The sequence below is a fragment of the Pholcus phalangioides genome, unplaced genomic scaffold (genome assembly GCF_987345545.1).
Source record: "Pholcus phalangioides strain wild (caught in Gottingen) unplaced genomic scaffold, Ppha-v1.0 ptg000009l_1, whole genome shotgun sequence".
Taxonomy (NCBI): Eukaryota; Metazoa; Arthropoda; class Arachnida; order Araneae; family Pholcidae; genus Pholcus; species Pholcus phalangioides.
The window spans coordinates 15,384,507-15,403,571 of NW_028301602.1; the positions used below are offsets into that span (position 1 = coordinate 15,384,507).

General features: G+C 36.1%; 1 protein-coding gene across 5 annotated transcripts in view; it reads right to left on the bottom strand.

The window, feature by feature from the left end:
• The window catches only part of LOC149081815 (uncharacterized), a 58,533-nt gene that overhangs the window by 35,189 nt on the left and 4,279 nt on the right, over positions 1-19,065 (bottom strand). For all 5 annotated transcript variants that reach the window (XM_089235589.1, XM_089235591.1, XM_089235594.1 and 2 more), the window contains exons 2-7: positions 17,939-18,083; positions 16,615-16,928; positions 6,477-6,555; positions 6,189-6,295; positions 3,307-3,433; positions 1,893-1,969 (exon numbers count right to left, since the gene is read on the bottom strand). In XM_089235589.1, coding sequence (XP_089091715.1) covers positions 1,893-1,969; positions 3,307-3,433; positions 6,189-6,295; positions 6,477-6,555; positions 16,615-16,928; positions 17,939-18,083 — 849 coding nt within the window. The remainder of the gene's footprint in view (positions 1-1,892; positions 1,970-3,306; positions 3,434-6,188; positions 6,296-6,476; positions 6,556-16,614; positions 16,929-17,938; positions 18,084-19,065) is intronic.

A 19,065-nucleotide genomic window follows, 5' to 3' on the forward strand; every position in this document is an offset into this window, starting at 1 on the left:
CTGTAAACATGCCTCACTCGGAAAATTAACACACGTGTGAGTGTGAATATTTACGATGTGAAACTAGATGCAACATTGTAGCCATGAGTATGTGAACTTGAAGTTTTTTTTCAACTTCTGCTTGGAGGAAACTGTAGATTGATTTGAATTATTGAACGTGACTTTGAAGGGCTAGCTCATGAACAGGAGCCACTACTTGTGAGATTGGGGAAGACCATGGACTGGGGGGTGCATGAGGATGGCATTCAAGAACTAGTGGTGAAAAATGTCTAGTAGTTGGTGACAGATGAAGTGATGGATCTCTTTTGCGTGCACCAGAAAGAGTTAATGGACAGTATTTCATCTGAGGAAGAGAGAAGTAAGGAGATGTCCTTCACATAAAATTAGATATGAGAGATGTGTAGAATGTGGGAATATGTGCAAAACTCTGTAGAAAATAACCACCCAAATAAAGATGTAGCAGTGTGTGAGTAATGAATCTGTCCAACGAACACTGCAATATATCAAGGAAACAGTTATTTTCCGGATATTATGCTGAGGTGAGCTCGGAAAGAAAAGTCATCACGTCTCCGCCGGGACTCGAACCCAGGCCCTCTTGCATACCGGGCAAGCATGCTACCATCTACACCACTGGAGACACATGAATCTGCCTTCCTAATTTCACGCACTGTGTCGTGAGGCGCTGAAGTAGAGGCATTAGTAGCCTCTCTTAACTTCAGGAAATGGCCCAGTGGTGTAGATGGTAGCATGCTTGCCCGGTATGCAAGAGGGCCTGGGTTCGAGTCCCGGCGGAGACGTGATGACTTTTCTTTCCGAGCTCACCTCAGCATAATATCCGGAAAATAACAATAAAATAATATATATTTCCCATTTCCTAGAAATCGTAAAAAGGAGGCAAAAGCAAGTGTCATTGGATAAGGCCCTTTTTGAAAGTCATGCAAAAAAAAAGTTTGCAAACAAGAAGTCTGTAAATTGTCCTAAACAATAGTCCTCTTCTCTCTCGTCGTTTAGAGTAAGTTAATAGTCAATAATGTCTGTAAACATTATCGTATTGTATATCGTATGTCTGTATTTATGGCATTATTTATATTATGTATATTTTATTGTATTATATATTATTATTATTGTGTCTAATTATTTATTGAATGCTGTTTATATTAGTCCTTTTTATCCATTGGATAATTGTGGAACAAATTATCCGAGTTTCTATTATTTTCTATGGGGAAGTTTGATTCGAATAATGCACATTGGCAGAACAAATTAAGCTCGTCAACCGAAGCTCCACTGTGTATTTTTATGTTGAAGGTAAAGGGCACCATGTCACAAAAGGGAAATTTTACAGGAGAGCAGTTTAAAGATTTGTTTAGTATGGCTTTCTATGGAGCTCATTCATTTTATAAAGTGGATATCTCCGTTATTTATTGAAATAGGACTCAGTGTCTTATACCTGTGTATAGTATTACAAAGTACTGCAAATTGATAGCATTATCTCAATAATGATGAAAATTAACATAGTGTACTTTACCTCCAGCATACAGATATATAACTATCCAGACCGCACTCAGGTTCAGAGGTTATATCAAATTTTTTAATTTCAAGTGTACTTAGACAAATGAGATAAAGCTAATAAATAATAAAGGGAACACTTTCAAGCAAAAAAGCCTTTTTATTACAGTAGTAAAGAATCTGATTGTCCATATGCTTTGATTAACTAGATTTTCACTAACTAAAGTTTCATAAATAAATTCAACAACTAAAGTTTAAGCTAAGCACCGAAAAAAGTATGAAAAATTAATTAAATACATTATATGTGAAGTATTTAATTAATTTTAACTTAAATTTAAATTTCAAAATTTTTATTTTAAAATTACAAAATTTATTTTTTTACTTACTTAATTTTTTTTAAAGATGTAGGTGGGCTTTCCTTGGATTGAAGAGGATCCTGCCTTTCAGATGCAGAACTAGATATCTGCAAAATAAAAGTGTTACAGAAATATAAGATCACAGAAAATGTTTATATTTTGCAATTGGCAAATGCAACCATCTTGTATATGTACAGGCAGAAAGGTTAGGTGAATGAAAAAAGCTAGTTTTGAACTCACGGCTCATTTCGAAATTTTGTAATGCAGAAAAAAAATGTTCTGCATAAAAATATATGGGCAGGACTATCTCTAATAGCATTATTTTATTATTAAAATAAATTTTTCTGAGACCCCCTATCTGACTACAAACGTCTGTCTACCAATTCATGTGCTTAATTTAGAAAATCTTAACCAGATCTCATTATCATGAGGCCTGTGTGGATCTATGCATTAAGACGACCCTAAGCACTGGTAAATTTGGAGAAAAGTTAGAATAAGCAAATGTTCTATATCAACTGGGCATGATGCTTTTATAAACAGAGGAACAAGTGCCCAAGTGGAAAAGAAAAATTCACATCTAATGACAATACATTGACTTTTATAAATTAGCAACTACAAAAAAAAAAAAATTAAGTCACAAATACCACATAGCATTTATAAAAATGTCTCACATGAATTTTTTTTGGAAATGTTTGAAGTCTTAAAGTAAATAATCAATATAAGTGAAGAATCGCAATAGGCAAAAATGATGTGGGTGATCAGTGGTAACAAATAATTTCAAATGAAAAGAAGTTTAACAATGATGGCCCAGACTATAATGAATCTTATTGGCATGATCTGAGGCAACAATTAGAGCATTTATTCAGCTGACACATGTGGGAGAGATTATGCATCTGGGGAAGGTTCGAAAAAAAAAAAATCTCTTCCCATGCTGGACTTTTTTTGGGCACCTCTCAAGAAATAATCTACCAGTGCAGGATCTATTTTTGGCACCCCCTTGAGAAAAAATCTCTATCAGTGCAGGACCTATCTTTTTTTGTGCCCCTGATAATTTTTTTGATAGACAAAGCTTTTTTTGCTCTTCCTACCCGTCTTCCCTAGAGCACACCCCTTTATGTATCGTTTTTGACGAACATTTCTTTGTGCTAAATCACTGAATTTCTTGCATTTTTTTTCTTCACCTCTATCATTGGTCACTACACTGATACAGTAACTTTTTTGGGGTCTCTAAGCGTGATGCTATAAAGCTGTTCCACTGTTGATTTACATGAACATGCATAGTCCAACCACATGAACATGATCATTTTTGAAAAAATTAAAGTAATTTGATGAATTTATAACTAGCTTCATGTGTTTTCACCTTTTTTACTTTTGCGTGTACCTAGAACATTAAAAGAACAAAAGTTACATAGAATAATGAAATTTATTATTTATGCAAGCTCACCTTTACTGGCTTGGTTGGAGTCACATTCTTTAAATTTTCCTTGTTTTTGGAGAGAGATTTCTTCCTTGGACTTTCTCTCCTAGTTGCTACAGGACTTGGCGGAGAGTCATCTTCAGATATATCTCTTCTATGCAGGGGAAATTTAAAAACAAATAATGAGGAGCTATTTGTTTACAGTGGTAATACTCGTATATAACACTAAGGTTAGGTTTTACTAGGAGCTTCAGAAAAACCAATGAATAGGGGTACCAACTAAATAACTACATGCGTACAGCAGAACATTGATTAAATTAATTTCAAGTCAGAGAAAAGGTACTTTCATAATTAATTTTAAAAAAGTGTGTGCAGTGGAAATATTATACAAAAAGCATATTAAAGCTTAGTAAAGTGGCAAACTGTTTCAACTGCAGCCACAGTGCAAAGCAAGAGCTTCATGCATTAAATACGCAGGCGGAGAGCGGTTCTGAGGACATTGAAATACAATTTTTTCAAGTATGTACAGTATTAGAGATGGGACGAATAGTGATTTGGCCAAATATTCGGCAGCCAAATATCAATTTTCTTGAAATTCATCATAATTATAAATAAAATTGGTGTTATCGGTTGAAAATGAAATTATTGGTAATTTTGAATGATATTGAATTTTAATTGTACAATTTATTATTTAAATAAATACAGTATTTAAAACATCCAATTGAAAGATTTTTATTGCCATGATATTGACAATCAAATTTAATGATGATATATTGTATTTTAATATTACTTATAGAAATAAATTTCTTCAACACTTGTTACCAATTTTATATCTAATTAAGAAAATGTCAACCATTATTCACTCTCAACTAATAATGCATCATAAAATTTACGACTTATTTCCTTACTTTCCTTCTTTAGATGTTCTTTGCCTCTTTCAGTAGCTTAATATGTATCTTGTCTAGGTACATCTTTCAGTTAGTGAATTCGTGTATAATATTCATGCTCACTGCAGTAGGATTCTATTTCCAGTTTCATGTGTTTTCCCTATCCTAAAAATTCCCCCTGACAACCTCTCTTACAGAAAGGGATATAATATATACCACACAACAAAATATAATAAGCAAATTTTTAATTTATGTAAAAAATTTTGATTAACATAATTTTTTAAAATTAGTTTAATATCTGAGATTTACAGATATTCGGTCGAATACCTAATCATTATTCTGCTGGGCAGAATACCGAATAGCAGCTGAATATTCGTCCCATCTCTATACAGTATCTTTGAAATGCTGTAAATTGTAAATACATTATAGTTTGTAGGGCTGGACAAGAGCCAGGTCGCTATGGCACCTAAAATTTTCTTTGTATAGTTACTAAATTGCAGGATGAGAGCAGCACAAAATGTTTGGAATTTATAGCAGCATTTCTGCCGACATGAAAAAGGGTCACTATGCCCTGAAAAAGTCAAAAGCAGCATTATTTTGAACCTTTTCTTTGGGTAAAACTTTTTTGGCACCTAGATTTTTTTTTATGTGATTTGTCCAGCCTTGCATTATAGCATAGCTGCCAACTTTTGAAAATGAAAATTCTGGAGATTTTAGCGCACACCCGTATTTTATGCTAAAACCACTCCCTAATAAATACAATAGGGATTTTTCCAAATAAAATAGGGATTTTCCAAACATAAAAGTTGAAGCATAGGGAATAAAATCCCTACTCAAAAACTGAAGTCAAATTAAAATAGGGATTTTACACACATGGAAGTTAAACCCTTGGGAATAAAATTCCTACGCAAAAAACAAGTGAAATTGGAGGTCAAAACTTCAATGATGTAAAAATAAATATTGTGTTCAATCAGAAACGCTGTGAACAAACATTCTCCGCGAATGACCCCAAAATCATCAGAAGATGAAGGAAAACACCGTCAATTTTTGAAGAACACTGACTTTTTGTGACACTTGCTTGATGTTTTTTTTTCACTTCACGACTGATGATGGCAGTCTTTCCATGACCAATGTTTATGTCCGTAACACAACTTGTACAAAAAGGAAAAGTCGGCCCTCTTCTGGAACGTTTGATGAAAGGAAATTCATCGGAATAAGTATCTTTAAAATTGATTAAATATGTTTTTGCTTATCATTATTCATGCTTTGTTATATCGCACGTACGTAACTTCAACAAAAGAAATTTTGACCACATGTGCATCACCATAATCTTCAATTATTATCCAGGACTATTGGCTGCTAAGCCATTTCCCTGCACGATAAGACAAACAACTTTCTTGTTACCATCAGAGGGTTTGTAAAACTTCCTTAAAAAGGGAATTTCCCCATTTACGACGTGTGACGTCATTTCGAAAGGGAAAAAAAAGAGGCTTCATGCCCCACAAGAAATTCCTTAGGGATTGTTTTCATAAGCGGGGATTTTTTTAATGAAGTAGGGAATTTTTAGGGACAATTAGGGATTTTTGTGATTTTCGTAAAAATTCGGGAGATTTAAGAACTTTTCGGGAGATCGTGCGATGAAGATAAAATTCGGGAGACTTGGCAGCTATGTTATAGTACTTTATTTAATGTAATTTTACATTGTATTTATTTGATATTCTCATTACACTGTGTAGTAATTTAAAATAATCTTTGAGCAAACAAATATTTATAAAACTAACTTCTTTATTTTATTCAATTCAATTTTATCACTTGGGCATAAATGCCCTAGCAAGATGGCATACATAATACAGAAAGAGTTTCTTTATTTTACCTAACATTTAAAACATAATAAGATCTGAAATATCAACGGTTTTGGTTGTATGAGGTACATCCGGTCTAGATTAGTGCATAGCTCAGTGCCCTACTGTAGTTATACATTTTTGACGAAATAGGTCAAATGTCAGGCAATATACATCTTACTTTTTCTTTGAAGGTGATACATCCTTTTTGGATGCAAACTTCAGCTTTGATGAATCGCTCTGAAGTTTTTCTTCTGTTTCAGAATCATTATCTGGCAATATTGAATCCTGTCAGAAAAAAAAAATTAGTAAAATAACAGTGTCATTTTGGGATGAGCTTTGTTTTACTATATAATAAATTTAAATAAATAATAAAATTGTTTGATGAAGAATAAATAGTGTTTTTAGTTGAGCTTATCTTAAATAAAATGGAACTATTTAATAAAAATAAAAATTCAGAAAAGCTTACCTCATCACCAGAATAAATAATTTTTCTTCTACTGTTTTTCTTGCGAGTTTTCCGGGATTTGTCAGCACCCATAGATGGACTGAAATTTACACAAACATAACTTCTGTCATTTTTTTTATCATATTTTCAAACATTAATTTTTTAATATTGATTGCTTACAAACAATGAAAAAAAACTTATCTTTCTGAACCTGACAGATTCTAACTATGCACTTCAGTACTCAATTTATTTTCTCATCCCATTAAATAATACTCAGTGCACCAAATATGCCATGCAAAAAAAAGTATCAATTCATTTATATAAAAGAATGTCTCTTTTTCTCAGGAACCAATGTTCATTCAATCAATTAGAAAGTATTATAATCACAAGTTCTGACACTTTGCAATGCTTGTCTTTTTAATGTCAAAAATCCAACCCTGACATTATGTACACAAAAAGTTCCCAGACTCAATTTCTGGTGATCTTGTTTGCTGAGTCATCCATTCTTTTTTGCACACGCATTTACACAATTTGACACATCCCCATTGAAATTCCGACAAAATGTAAACCCAAGTCTTCTCCAAGCAATACAGATTCTGTTCCAGCCACGATTCTGTGTGCTTCATTACACTACTAGATTCTGTGTGCTTCATTACACTACTAGATTCTGTGTGCTTCATTACACTACTAGATTCTGTGTGCTTCATTACACTACTAGATTCTGTGTGCTTCATTACACTACTACACCAAACACCAACTCTAGCCATATTGCTATAATGCACTTTACTGTCATTAATGAAATGGGTTGGAAATGAAGGTGCTCTCTGTCGGTGGTCGCTTCAAGCTTGTTAGGGAAAATATCTTATCTATATACTCCCTCAGGTTTGAACTTGGGGTCGTGACAGCAACCTCCACAGTGGTAGACAAGCATTTTACCAATACACACCACTCGGGTTTCATTACACTAGTACAATGTTTTTCAATTGATGTGCTGTGAAAAATTTTAAAAGAAATCAACAAAATATTTTTTAAAGAAAAAAAAGTCTGAAACGTGTATGAACCAAAATGTTCCAAAAACCTCATGTAACAAGATATACATCATTATAATAACCAGAAAAAAAAGCTTTAAGAGTATGCACGCTCGCTAAAATTTGACATTACACAGAAGAATATTGCACAAAAGCATCAAGCTCAGACATCTGGTAGAGATTTGTTCAAGGAATTTTAATTATCTTTTAATCACAAATAGAAATAAATTGTTTGCATTTGTGTGTTAAAATTTAAATCATTAAAAGTTCAAAATAGAATAAAAATAAATAAAAAAAAATCGTAATTTTAGGGTGTCATGAAAAGGTTGAAGAACACTGCACTAGTATTAAAAAAAAGACAAAAAAAAAAAACACCTCTGGAAGATCACCACAACATTCATCTTGAGCATGCCATTGTTTGCACCAGGAGGGGGTTAACCAACTGTCTCAATAGCATCGTCACCCCTTTGCCCCAGCAGAGTAATATTTGGGGCTTCTTTTATCTGAAGGTTTTAACAACTGGCTGTTGCAAAGATATATTTTGGAAAAAGAGGAAATTCAACTGCCCCTGCGGGAAATCAAACCCCCCGTCCTTTCACTTTCCGGGTGAACGCCCTAGACCACTAGACTACAGAGGCACTGAATTTCTCAATCTTTCCTTGGAGCACTGAAAGGGGCCGTACATGGACGGCCGGACCAGACTCAGGCCAAGCTCACAACTGCTGACGCTGCCACCACATGGTGACTTATACAAGGATGACGTCACTCTCCGCTACCATACGAAGGTTTTTACAACTGACTGTTGCGAAGATATATTTTGGAAAGAGAGAAAATTCAACTGCCCCTGCAGGGAATCGAACCCACATCCTTTCACTTTCCAGGTGAACGCCCTAGACCACTAGATCCTCTTTTATCTGTCTGGAAAAATACAGACTCATCAATTTACATATTTTTCACTGGATCTCTTTGTCATGGAGTTGTCCCATGCGCCCAAGGCGCTGGGGTTACTTCTTACTTCTTCCATTTAAATAATAATTTAAAAAAAATCAGTGAAACAAACACTCTGAAACCCGATTCCTTAATAAATACCCTCTATTAAACAAGGCAACCGCTAGAAAAAATGCAGTTTACATATTAAAAGTGGTTCCTTTAGAATCAGAAACAATTGTTGGTAAAGTAGCACCATTAATTACAAACACATGCAAGTAACATTGTCAAGGTGTGCGCATGTACACGTGTCTTCATTTCTATAATCTTTAGAATCTATTATTATTAAACCAGACATGCACCCTGTCCATATTCCTCTGCGGAACTTCTAACAAATTATTACACATTGGAATGTGTGTGTCTGTGTTGTGAACCTAACGTAAAATTTGTTTCTGTGTAATGCTTGTTATCTGTAGTGTTGCCATCGGTCATCAACTTTTTTAACCATGAGTGAAGTGTAACGCTTGAAAATGTTTATTGTTGTAGGTCTGTCTGTGGCGAGACTTTTTAATGGGGAGATCAGCTCGCATTAGTGCCTTGAAGTTGGGAACCACCTTTGGAATCTACTAACCCTATAGTTATAGACTAATTTCCTATAAACAGTGCACCTCCACTTAAGATGTCATCATGGAAACCATATAATAAAAATATTTCACGAGGGAAAAGTTCTTAAACAAGGAATGATTCTATATGGGCAACAAAGACTTTAGAAATAAGACTTGTTGAACAAGAAAGTCTTCTGGAAGAATTTCAAAAATTATTTGCATTGCAGTTTAAATGATTTTATAATTTGATCATTTATGTTAATATGTTAATTCTTATGCATTCTAGAGATAGGCCTAATTAGACCAGTGCCATGGGCATAGATACAGGATGGGAGGCGGCCACACATCAATGGAGGAGCTGACTGATGTAATATACATGCATATGTCACAGTAAAAGCCCAGAATGTTTATTAATGACTAGCTATAATACCCGGCATTGCCCGGGTACAAAAATGGGAAAGAAAACATGTTGCGAGCTTGTATAACAACAAAAATGAGAGAAAAAACATGTTGGAAATTGCACAATATAAAGAATGAGAGAAAACATGCTACGAACTTATATAACGACAAAAATGAAAGAAAAACATTTTGCACTTGCATAATTACAAAAATAAATAAGGGAACCTGTTTCGAACTTGCACAATTGCCAAAATGGTAGAGGAATGAGGATTTGTATAATTACAAAAATGCGGGAGAAAACATGTTATGAACTTGCATAATAACAAAATTGAGATAAAACATGTTGCAAACGTGTGTATAATAACAAAATGATATAGAAATGCGAATTTGTATAATTACAAAAATGCGGGAGAAACTATGTTACGAACTTGCGTAATTACAAAAATTTAAGCATGTTGCGAATTTACAAACTATCATTCTAAAGCTTTATGATAAACAATGTTTTTAGTCTTTCCTTCCGGAGCAAATACATATAAGTTTTCAGGTGCTCCCACCCTGGAGCATGCGACGTAAAGCTGGCCATGGGAAAAACATGGATTTTCTAGATTTATACCTGCAACTTTGAGAGATTGTCCTTGAGCTTTATTGATGGTGATGGCAAAGGCAAGTCTTATGGGAAATTGCAATCTCTTCAAATTAAAAGGCAAGTCTGTTGGTACCGTAGGAATTCGTGGAATGAATACATCTTCACCTTTACCACTTCCAGTCAATATTGTCGCTTCTATGATGTTGGCCATAAGTTTCTTGATGCTTAGCCTGCTTCCATTACACAGTTTTGGAGGATCCAGATTTCCCAGAAGCATAATTGGAGCTCCAACTTTTAAAACCAGTCTATGAGGTGGCAATCCCGGCGGTTCTAAGGAGTTTAGGAATTCTGTTGGGTAGTAGGTGGCGTGATCATTTTCAACGACTGTGTCAAACGATTTGTAAGCAACTTCGGGATCGGGAAGCTTGCTTTGTATTATCATGTTTATTGCATTAACATTGTCATTTTTAGGTGACAAAATTGCTCGTTCGCATAGCCATTCTGTGTTTTTAAAATTTTCACGGATGTTGGGAAAAACTTTGTTGACAACTTCCTGGAGCGACGGTAACAGCTGACAAAAATAGGGGGAAGAGAAAATAGCATGGCGGTTGGATCCGTCGGAAAATTGCCATTGCCAAGACGCAGTAATTCATGCGAGAACTTTTGCATCGATGGATCTCTCTGTAAATAAACTCTCATATTTATCTTTAGTGATAACTTTTTAGTGTACTTCCAAAGATGAGATGCTTTGAGACATGCGTTCAGTTGGTCCACTGGCGTTGAACGTGGGATGATAGGGAGAGTTTGGCGAAAATCTCCTACAAGAACAACTACACCACCTCCCATTATACTCGAATTTCCTCTGATATCTTGCATGGTTCTGTTGAGTGCTTCAAGAGACTTTTTGTGGGCCATTGTGCACTCATCCCAAAAAATTATCTTGCATGCCTGAAGTACTTTGGCTTGACCAGTATGCTTGCTGATGTTACAGATGGGATTTTCCGACCATGTCACATTCAAAGGTAATTTGAGAGCTGAGTGTGCAGTTCGTCCTCCATCCAGTAACGTTGAAGCAATTCCAGAGGAATACCACCATCTTTACGTATCTTGGCCAAAAGCAAGTTGATGAGGAATGCTTTTCCTGTACCTCCTGGTGCATCCAGAAAAAAAAGGCCACCATTTCCATCAGTAACAGAATGAAAAATAATACTGTATGCATCTCATTGTTCTTCATTCATAAGGGGCTTGTTGACAGAAACATACGTTTCCAAATGGTTTTTGTTGTAGCTCGTTTCTCTCAGTATATCTCTATCGAGAGTGTCAGACATGTTTTGCGATGGTGCATCCAGACCAAGCTGAAAGAGTTTTGCCATTCATGGCTAAACATACATTTTCAAGCAATATCAAGCTTTTATTGAAAATGTCCGATGTGAAGTTCAAATCCAAGCCTGAACACGCTTTTCGTGCTTGCATAAGAATATCTTCGCTCAGATTGGTTTTGTGCTTTTCCCACAGATCTTTGGGGTTAGATGGGCTGCAAGTTGTCAGTATGATTGCAAAAAGCCTTCGCAATTGAGCAGGAAAGGACGTGAGTGACGCTTCAGATAATGTCATCTCCCAATGCTGGTCGTCTTCTGGCAAACAGTGCTTCTGACATGCTTCCCTGACACACTTCTCCTTCAAAAGTTTTCAGATGCGTGAAAGAAGTTGGACCTCGGATGGTATGGAGCAATAATCTCAGATAGTAGCACTCTGCATTGTTTGGGTGAACTGTGTAGACTCGTCCTAATGTGTCCGTTGCTCTTATATCATCGTATCCTGGTACTGGATAGCCTTTTTCCCTCTTGCTGAATATTTTTCTCAACGTGTCCCATGTGTAATATTTAGGAACTTCTGAGTACAGCAACGTTTTTGCAAATAGATCTTGTTGGCACAAAAAGAAAAAGGCTGTCAATGTTGTGTTTGGGGGTTGGGCAGCTTTCTCTCGTGCGTTTTCAGCAGTGAAATAGATTCGTTGTCCATTTTCTAGGTGAACGCTGAGATGAACAACTAGTGGATAACGATCATGAATTGGAAAATTTAGAATCCTCCCAATTGCTTCATTACTGCTGATATACCTTCCCATTTGATATTTTGTGATCTCGTCATTTGGCCTACTTCCGTCAGCTAACTCGAAAACGGCCATGTCACTGCCCTTGTTGACATATTTACAAATGTATTTGATTGATTTCACAGAGTTGCAGTATTCGACATTTATATGAGCCTGGAACATCTTCGAAAGCAGTGGAGTATATGGTACGACCCATTTGTTGTCCACTTCAATCTCATTACAACTGTTGTTCACTTTTAATTTGATATTTGCTGTGTGTCCACCGTCTCCAAGTTTTCACCTTCTGTATAGAGGATAGCCATCATCTCCTGTTTCAGTTTCATGCCTCAGTTGTCAGGGATATTTTTCCGAGCTCTTTCCATCCTTCATGCATGGCAAATTAGGATTAAGGGCTCCGCATGGTCCATGAATCATATTCTTCGTAATGACTTCAAACAACAGAGGATCTTTTTTTGGATCTGGAAGTTCCGCTGCTATGACACTGTCGATCTGAGTTGGACGAATCTTATCTTTGAGCCATATTAGCATATGAGCATGTGGAAGTCCTCTTTTTTGCCATTCGACTGAATACATCCAACAGCGACTTTCCCCATAAACATAACTCTTGGTTATTACATCAATAAACTTTGTCAGTTTTTGTTTAAAAACTCTCGCGGTCAAATCATGTCTATCACTTGGCACTTGACTGACCATAAGTTCTTCTTTAACCTCGGGCCAAGCAGGATTACACGTGAAAGTGATGAATAGATATGGACGGCCATATGATCGAACGTAAGACATAGCATCTTGAGCATACTCGTGCATATGCCGTGGACTTCCGGTAAATGTAGCCGGTAAAATGACTGTTTGGCTGATGTCTAATACATTTCCATCGCTAGCTACGGCATCTCTCAAGTGAATGTAGTCATCCACTCGTAGCTTCTTTTGGTTCAACCTTATGAATAGAAGGCACTCACTCTCAATTTTTGCATACATATCAACGACAAATTGATGGAAAAGTTGGCGACATTTTAAAATGTGGTTTGAACACTGATCTCTCATCATTATTCTGTATGCATAGAAATCATTGGCAGATACTTTTTATTGGTTGATAACCCTGTGTTGGGATCAGTTTGCTTAAGATTGAAGTGATATCCATCTTCCCCTTGCCAAAACAGCAATGGATACTGAAGGGCATCATATGAGCGATGCGTTTCCGAAATTCTTTGGAGAACATCATTTCGTTTGTGAATGACTATGTCCCGGCTATCGAATTCATTCCCAACCACGATTATTGCCACCTCATTAATGGTGGGAGAATTAAAGTGTCGCTCATGTTCACCCATGGGTTTCTTGTTCGCTCGTATAACGATCTTGTATCCATCAGAAGGCATTTTTTCCAATACCGTTTTGAACAAAATAACTAAATTGTTATTATTATGAAGAAGTCTCTGCAAATTTAGTACCATATCTTTTCTCATTCCTGATATATTGTCGCAGCGTTGGTTGGCTTCAATTTCTTCATTGCCCATAAAATACACTTGCAGGAATTTTGGGCTTTCTTCAGTTTTGGGAAGAGGAGATCCAGCTTTGTTATAAATTTGACCTTGAATTTTGAAAGTTGGCATGAAACCTGTTTCTTTTACAGTTGCTGTTGTGCCAAAAGATGTCATTTGAAAACATGAATTGTACTTTCTTATATTTTGCAAGAAATGCTTTGATTCTGATGTTGTGCCCGACACATAAGAGAGGAATGGTTCCGGAGGTTCATTTAATGGCAATACTTTCACTTTTCCATTTGAACAACACATTCCTGGTGATTCAGTTTTGAATTTTTTAGCTTGACAATAATTACATTTCTGATTTATTTTTCCAATCACTACTTTAGGATGGTACTGATAATTACAGTTTGGATTATAGCTGAGTGCTGCCAATTTCAAGTCAGATGCTGTTTCTTGTGTGGTGGTTGAGTGGTTATAGTGACGGACTCGCGATGCGAAGATCCGGGTTCGAACCCCACAGTGGTGGTCGGCTGAAGCTGGTTTTCTGTGGTTCCCAACTTGAAGGCGCAAATGCGAGCCGATCTCATCATTAAAAAGTCTCGCCACAGAGAGCAACAGTCCTACAATGATAAATCATTCAATCATAACACTTCACTCATAGTTAGAAAAAAAACAACTGGTGGCAGATGGCAGCACTACACATAACAAGCATTACACAGAAACAAACTTTACACGTCAGGTTGCACTACACGTACACGCACATTCCCGCATGTACCGATTCGTTGGGGGGTTCCGCGGGGGCGGGGTGCATGTGTGGTGTAGCAGTAGTAGGTAGGGCCTCCAAAAAATGGCTTGGGGATCCATGATGTTCTTAAGTCAGCCACCTCGTTGAGCAATTTGCCTGTTGTGGCGTTGTATTTGTATATAAGTTTGTATTGTGATTCGCCATGACAATTACAGTCTCTTTCTAATCAATCTCGACACTGCTGAGCTGTTTCTTTTACTCTAGCTGCTGCTGTTCTTGTCCGATCCTGCTCCAGCCGGCTCAGTCGATGATCCGCTGTTTCTTCTTCTCTGGTTACTGCGGCTCTTTTCTTATTCTGCTCAAGTCGGCTCACTCGTTGATTCGTCGTTTCTTCTTCTCTAGCTAATGCGGTTCTTGTCCTATTCTGCTCCAGCCGGTTCATTCGTTGATCCGTCGTTTCTTCTCCTCTAGCTGCAGCGGTTCTTATTTTATTTTCCTCAAGTCGAATTCGGCGTCTGTTCGTTGTTTCCATGACTCTCACTGCTACAGTTCTTCTTTTGTTTTCTTGTCGTCGACATTGGCATTGGTGAAAGGTTTCGGCGGCTCTCAGTACTTCAACTCTTCTTTGGTTTTCACAAAGTCGTGATTCCCGATTTTGCAACGACTCCAATTTCCTGGATAATCTGACTTTTTTTGTTTTTGGATTGATAAATCCTATCGCTTTTCGTTTTTTTGGCGGCATTCTGGTTACGCAATAGCACTAAATAAAAATCATTTGGAATTATTGTAAATACAAAAAATCAAGCGTTTAGATAGATATACTGCATCACTTCTCAATACAGAGATATATTTCTATGACGCTGACTTGGCCTTTGTAACAGCTTGAACTTCCACATCTCCTAGCAACAATAAATACCTGATGCTACACGATTTTCTCAATGTACTGGCACTATTAAAGAAGTGACAAACCATTATAAAGGCATATGCACGTCTGAAACGCATTGCTAGGGAACCACAGTAACCAAAGTAAACGTTGAGAAAGTGATTGTTGAGGCCCAATAACCATTGTTGCCCGACAGTTTTTTGCCCATTTGGAGCACTTGCCCTGCTCTGACGAAATTTTAAAGTAGCCTATCGTTCAAGTCGGGTCCCATTTGGTATATATGCAAAATTTGGTGACGATCGATCTAAAATTGTAGATTTGTATAGAGAACACACACACATGCAGACACACAGACAGAAAATCAATTTTATATATATAGATTGCTTAATTAGCACTAGGAGCTGAAAAAGTTCATGGTGGTTCATTTGTTGATAATTAATAATTATTGAACAATTGTGATTACTGATTAATTAATAAGCATCAGAAGTTCATGATAGTTAATTTAATCATTAAAAATGGCCACTGACTTAGTAAAAGTCTGAAATGAAAACGTTCACAAGTGTATTTCCAGGTTGCACCAGTTTTTGGACTTTTGCTGCAACACATAAATACAGTTGAGCATTGATTATCCGAATATAGATCAACCGAAAGTTCCATTCAGCAAATTCAAATTTGCGTGCCACATAGAAGTTTCGCTAGTGCTTTCCCTCAAATGATATAAATGATATATTCTCCAAAGTGATGGAAAATATATACAGTTTTGTGTTAAATATCACTGTTTATTTTATTCATATTACTCCTATGAATGATTGGTTATCTGAAAAATCAATTATCCACCCCCAGTCCCCTAACTGTTTTGGATAATCGATGCTCTACTGTATATGAATTGACATCATCATCATCATCATGCCCCCTAGTCTTTTAAATCTATCTCCGACTATGATCAGTACATACAGTTTCATAGAGTGCATTTCGTTTAAGAAACCAGACCATATTATAGCAATTGTAAACACCAAAAAGGTTGCTCAGGGGCTCTCAAACTGTGCGTCTCTGCACCCTGGTGCGCCTCCAACCTTTGTCAGAGGCATCACAGAGCGGTCACCCTGACAAAGGTTTTTCGAGAATATTCATTGTTAAGCAGTTCTGGGGAGCTGGGGGCGCTCGCGGGTGGGAAAAGTTTGAGAACCCCTCAGCTTGGTGATTCAAAAATATAATGCATATGATTTTAGTGATAAGGGCATATAGAGGGAGTATTGACCAGGTCAGTGAAAATAAATAAATAAATAAAATTTCTACTTGCAGTGGAATCATGTTAATATGCTGAACGCCCAATTAAGGTAGGGCTATTGGATCAGAGTGTACCCATACAAAGATATATACCATTAGATTACTTACTAGTCAGTTTCAAACTCTTTGTGGGAGGCAGATGATCCTTGATCAGAATCAGATGCATTCAAATCATCAAGCGCAGCCACGATTTTCTCTTCCGTATCCAATCTTGCCTTCCTCTTAGTATTACTTCGAGTACTCTGTGGGGTTTCGGCAGACTTGGAAACTGCTTGCTTTTTATCGGGCGAGCTTTTGTTGACAACCAAATTAGTTTCTCCATCAGAATCATTCTGATGATCAGGATTAGATGACTTTGCTTTTCCATGGCCACTTCTACGAAGGGAAGCAATATTCCCATTCTTGCTTCCAATGTTCTCTTTCTATCAAATAAATAAGCAATATGAACATAAAAATATGGAAATTTAAATTAAATTTAAAAAAAAGGTGAATTTATAGAGTGAAAAATAATCAAACACAAGAAAAAATTTCTAAGTGTGTTCGGCCAGACAATACAATAAGTTTATTCCAACAGGAAAACAGTACACATGGTTAAAATAGTCAAATAAAAAATGTTTAGCGTTTTCCTGTTGGAATAAACTATTGTCTAAAATGAGGGTAAAACTGTATTTTGTGTGAAATCAGGTTTTTAGTTCGGTAATTTTGTAGAAAAAATATTTTCAACATATTTCATTTACACTCTAGGATTTTTTTTATTAGACTATTTTAACCAACTTAGAGGATAAATATATTATTTTGAATTCCTTTTTTTTAAATTACTAAACTAAAAAACTGATTTCAAAATATACAACTTTACTCAAATCTGAAATGCTAATCTTTTCCGCTGAAAGCAAACCTTTTAATTAAGCAAGGTAGGCAATAATAAGTGGTGACGCTACTTAAACAAAATGCAGTAGAATATAGATTAACAAAGCCCCTATTTTCTGAGGCAAATGGCCAGACCAGGGTCAGCTGGGCCCATATTGTTTTTGCTATTTTCAGCGTTTCCAAAACAGGTTTTTTATGGGACAAGTGTCAGAAACCCAACCCTGATTGAGAATTCGTAAGAAAATACCTTTATATTCTACCTTGATCGATTTCTATTGATCTAAAATGCTTTTTGAAGGTTATTAACTCAAAACTAGAAGATATTCTTGTGCCCGTTGATCCGGCGTACATCCCTGCCTTGAGTTAGTAGTACAGTCAATGTTATAATTTACAAGAGGTTAGTATATTTTAATTTACCTTATCTCTGTTATCTTGGGGAAAGGAACAAAAAGAAAAAAAAAATAAACATCGAGTGGCAAGCCCTGAGGCCTTGAATAAAATAGGTCATAATATATTAATCTTATCATAATCAAGAGCATTTTTTTTGCTTGGCTGTTGTACTTACATTTTTTGACTGCATGGTATTTGCAAATTCTAAGAGAACTTTACGGACAACCTGAGAGAAAAGTTTTCGATCAACTCTGCTCAATTCAGGTAGACGTTTTTCTTTAAGATATCTTGCACGAAGATCACCTTTCGTGAGAGTGCTTCTATTTTTTGAGAAGAAAAAAAAAAAACCAAACATGGTTGAACATCACTATTTATTTTTAAAAATGGCATGCATAATTTATACAATTATCAAACATATTTTGGGTACTACAATCTTTTGTATGAACGATATTACATTTGAAAAATCTAAGATGTTGCGATAAAAAATATTGAAATATCACATGAAATTTCTTTTTACCATCTTAAATAAATTTTATATTTCTTTAAGGTGGTGGTTCCCGAACTTTTTGAAGTAGAAGCCCCATTTGACAAGAATTTTATTGGCGACCCTTCTACACAAGGTGACCATGTCTAGTTTTCCAGGACATTCTTGATTTTCTCTTAATAAATGTGCTTTAATTTCCGTGATCGATGATGAATGAAATCAAGTTATTTTTCGATATTTCGTTAGCACAACTGTTTACACCATCCTGGAGGCAACTAGGGTGACCGATTTGGGAATTCTCATTGACAAGCGGCGGCTCAAGTTTTTTGAACATTATTCAGTGGTGGTTAAAAAATGGAATAGAATGTGCTCAGTTTCATTTTCAAGGTCTCTTCGCGTCTCCAAAAATCATTCTTCCGCTTTTGAGAGGATCAGTTCATCCTGGACTGGAGTGTACCGTCGTAGGGTTTTAGAGACGATACCTACCGAGAGAGAGGGACATAGACTTGATTGGAAGGGTGCAGAGAAGAGCTATGCATGTCCTTGTTGGCACACGTGTTGAGTTATGAAGAAACACTTCATTTTTTGAATATTTTACATTGGATGGACGCATATGTCCGGGAGATATGATCAAAGTGTTCAAAATTTTCAATGGTATAGATAGGATGGACCATGATTTATTAATTCACTGTCAATCAACTGATTTTACAGTATTGTTTGGTAAGGGACAATTTTAGGTTACGGTGCTACAGGGAATTTTTCTCTAATAGGGTTGTTAATAAATGGAATAGCTTATCCCCGGGGATAGTAAATTCTAA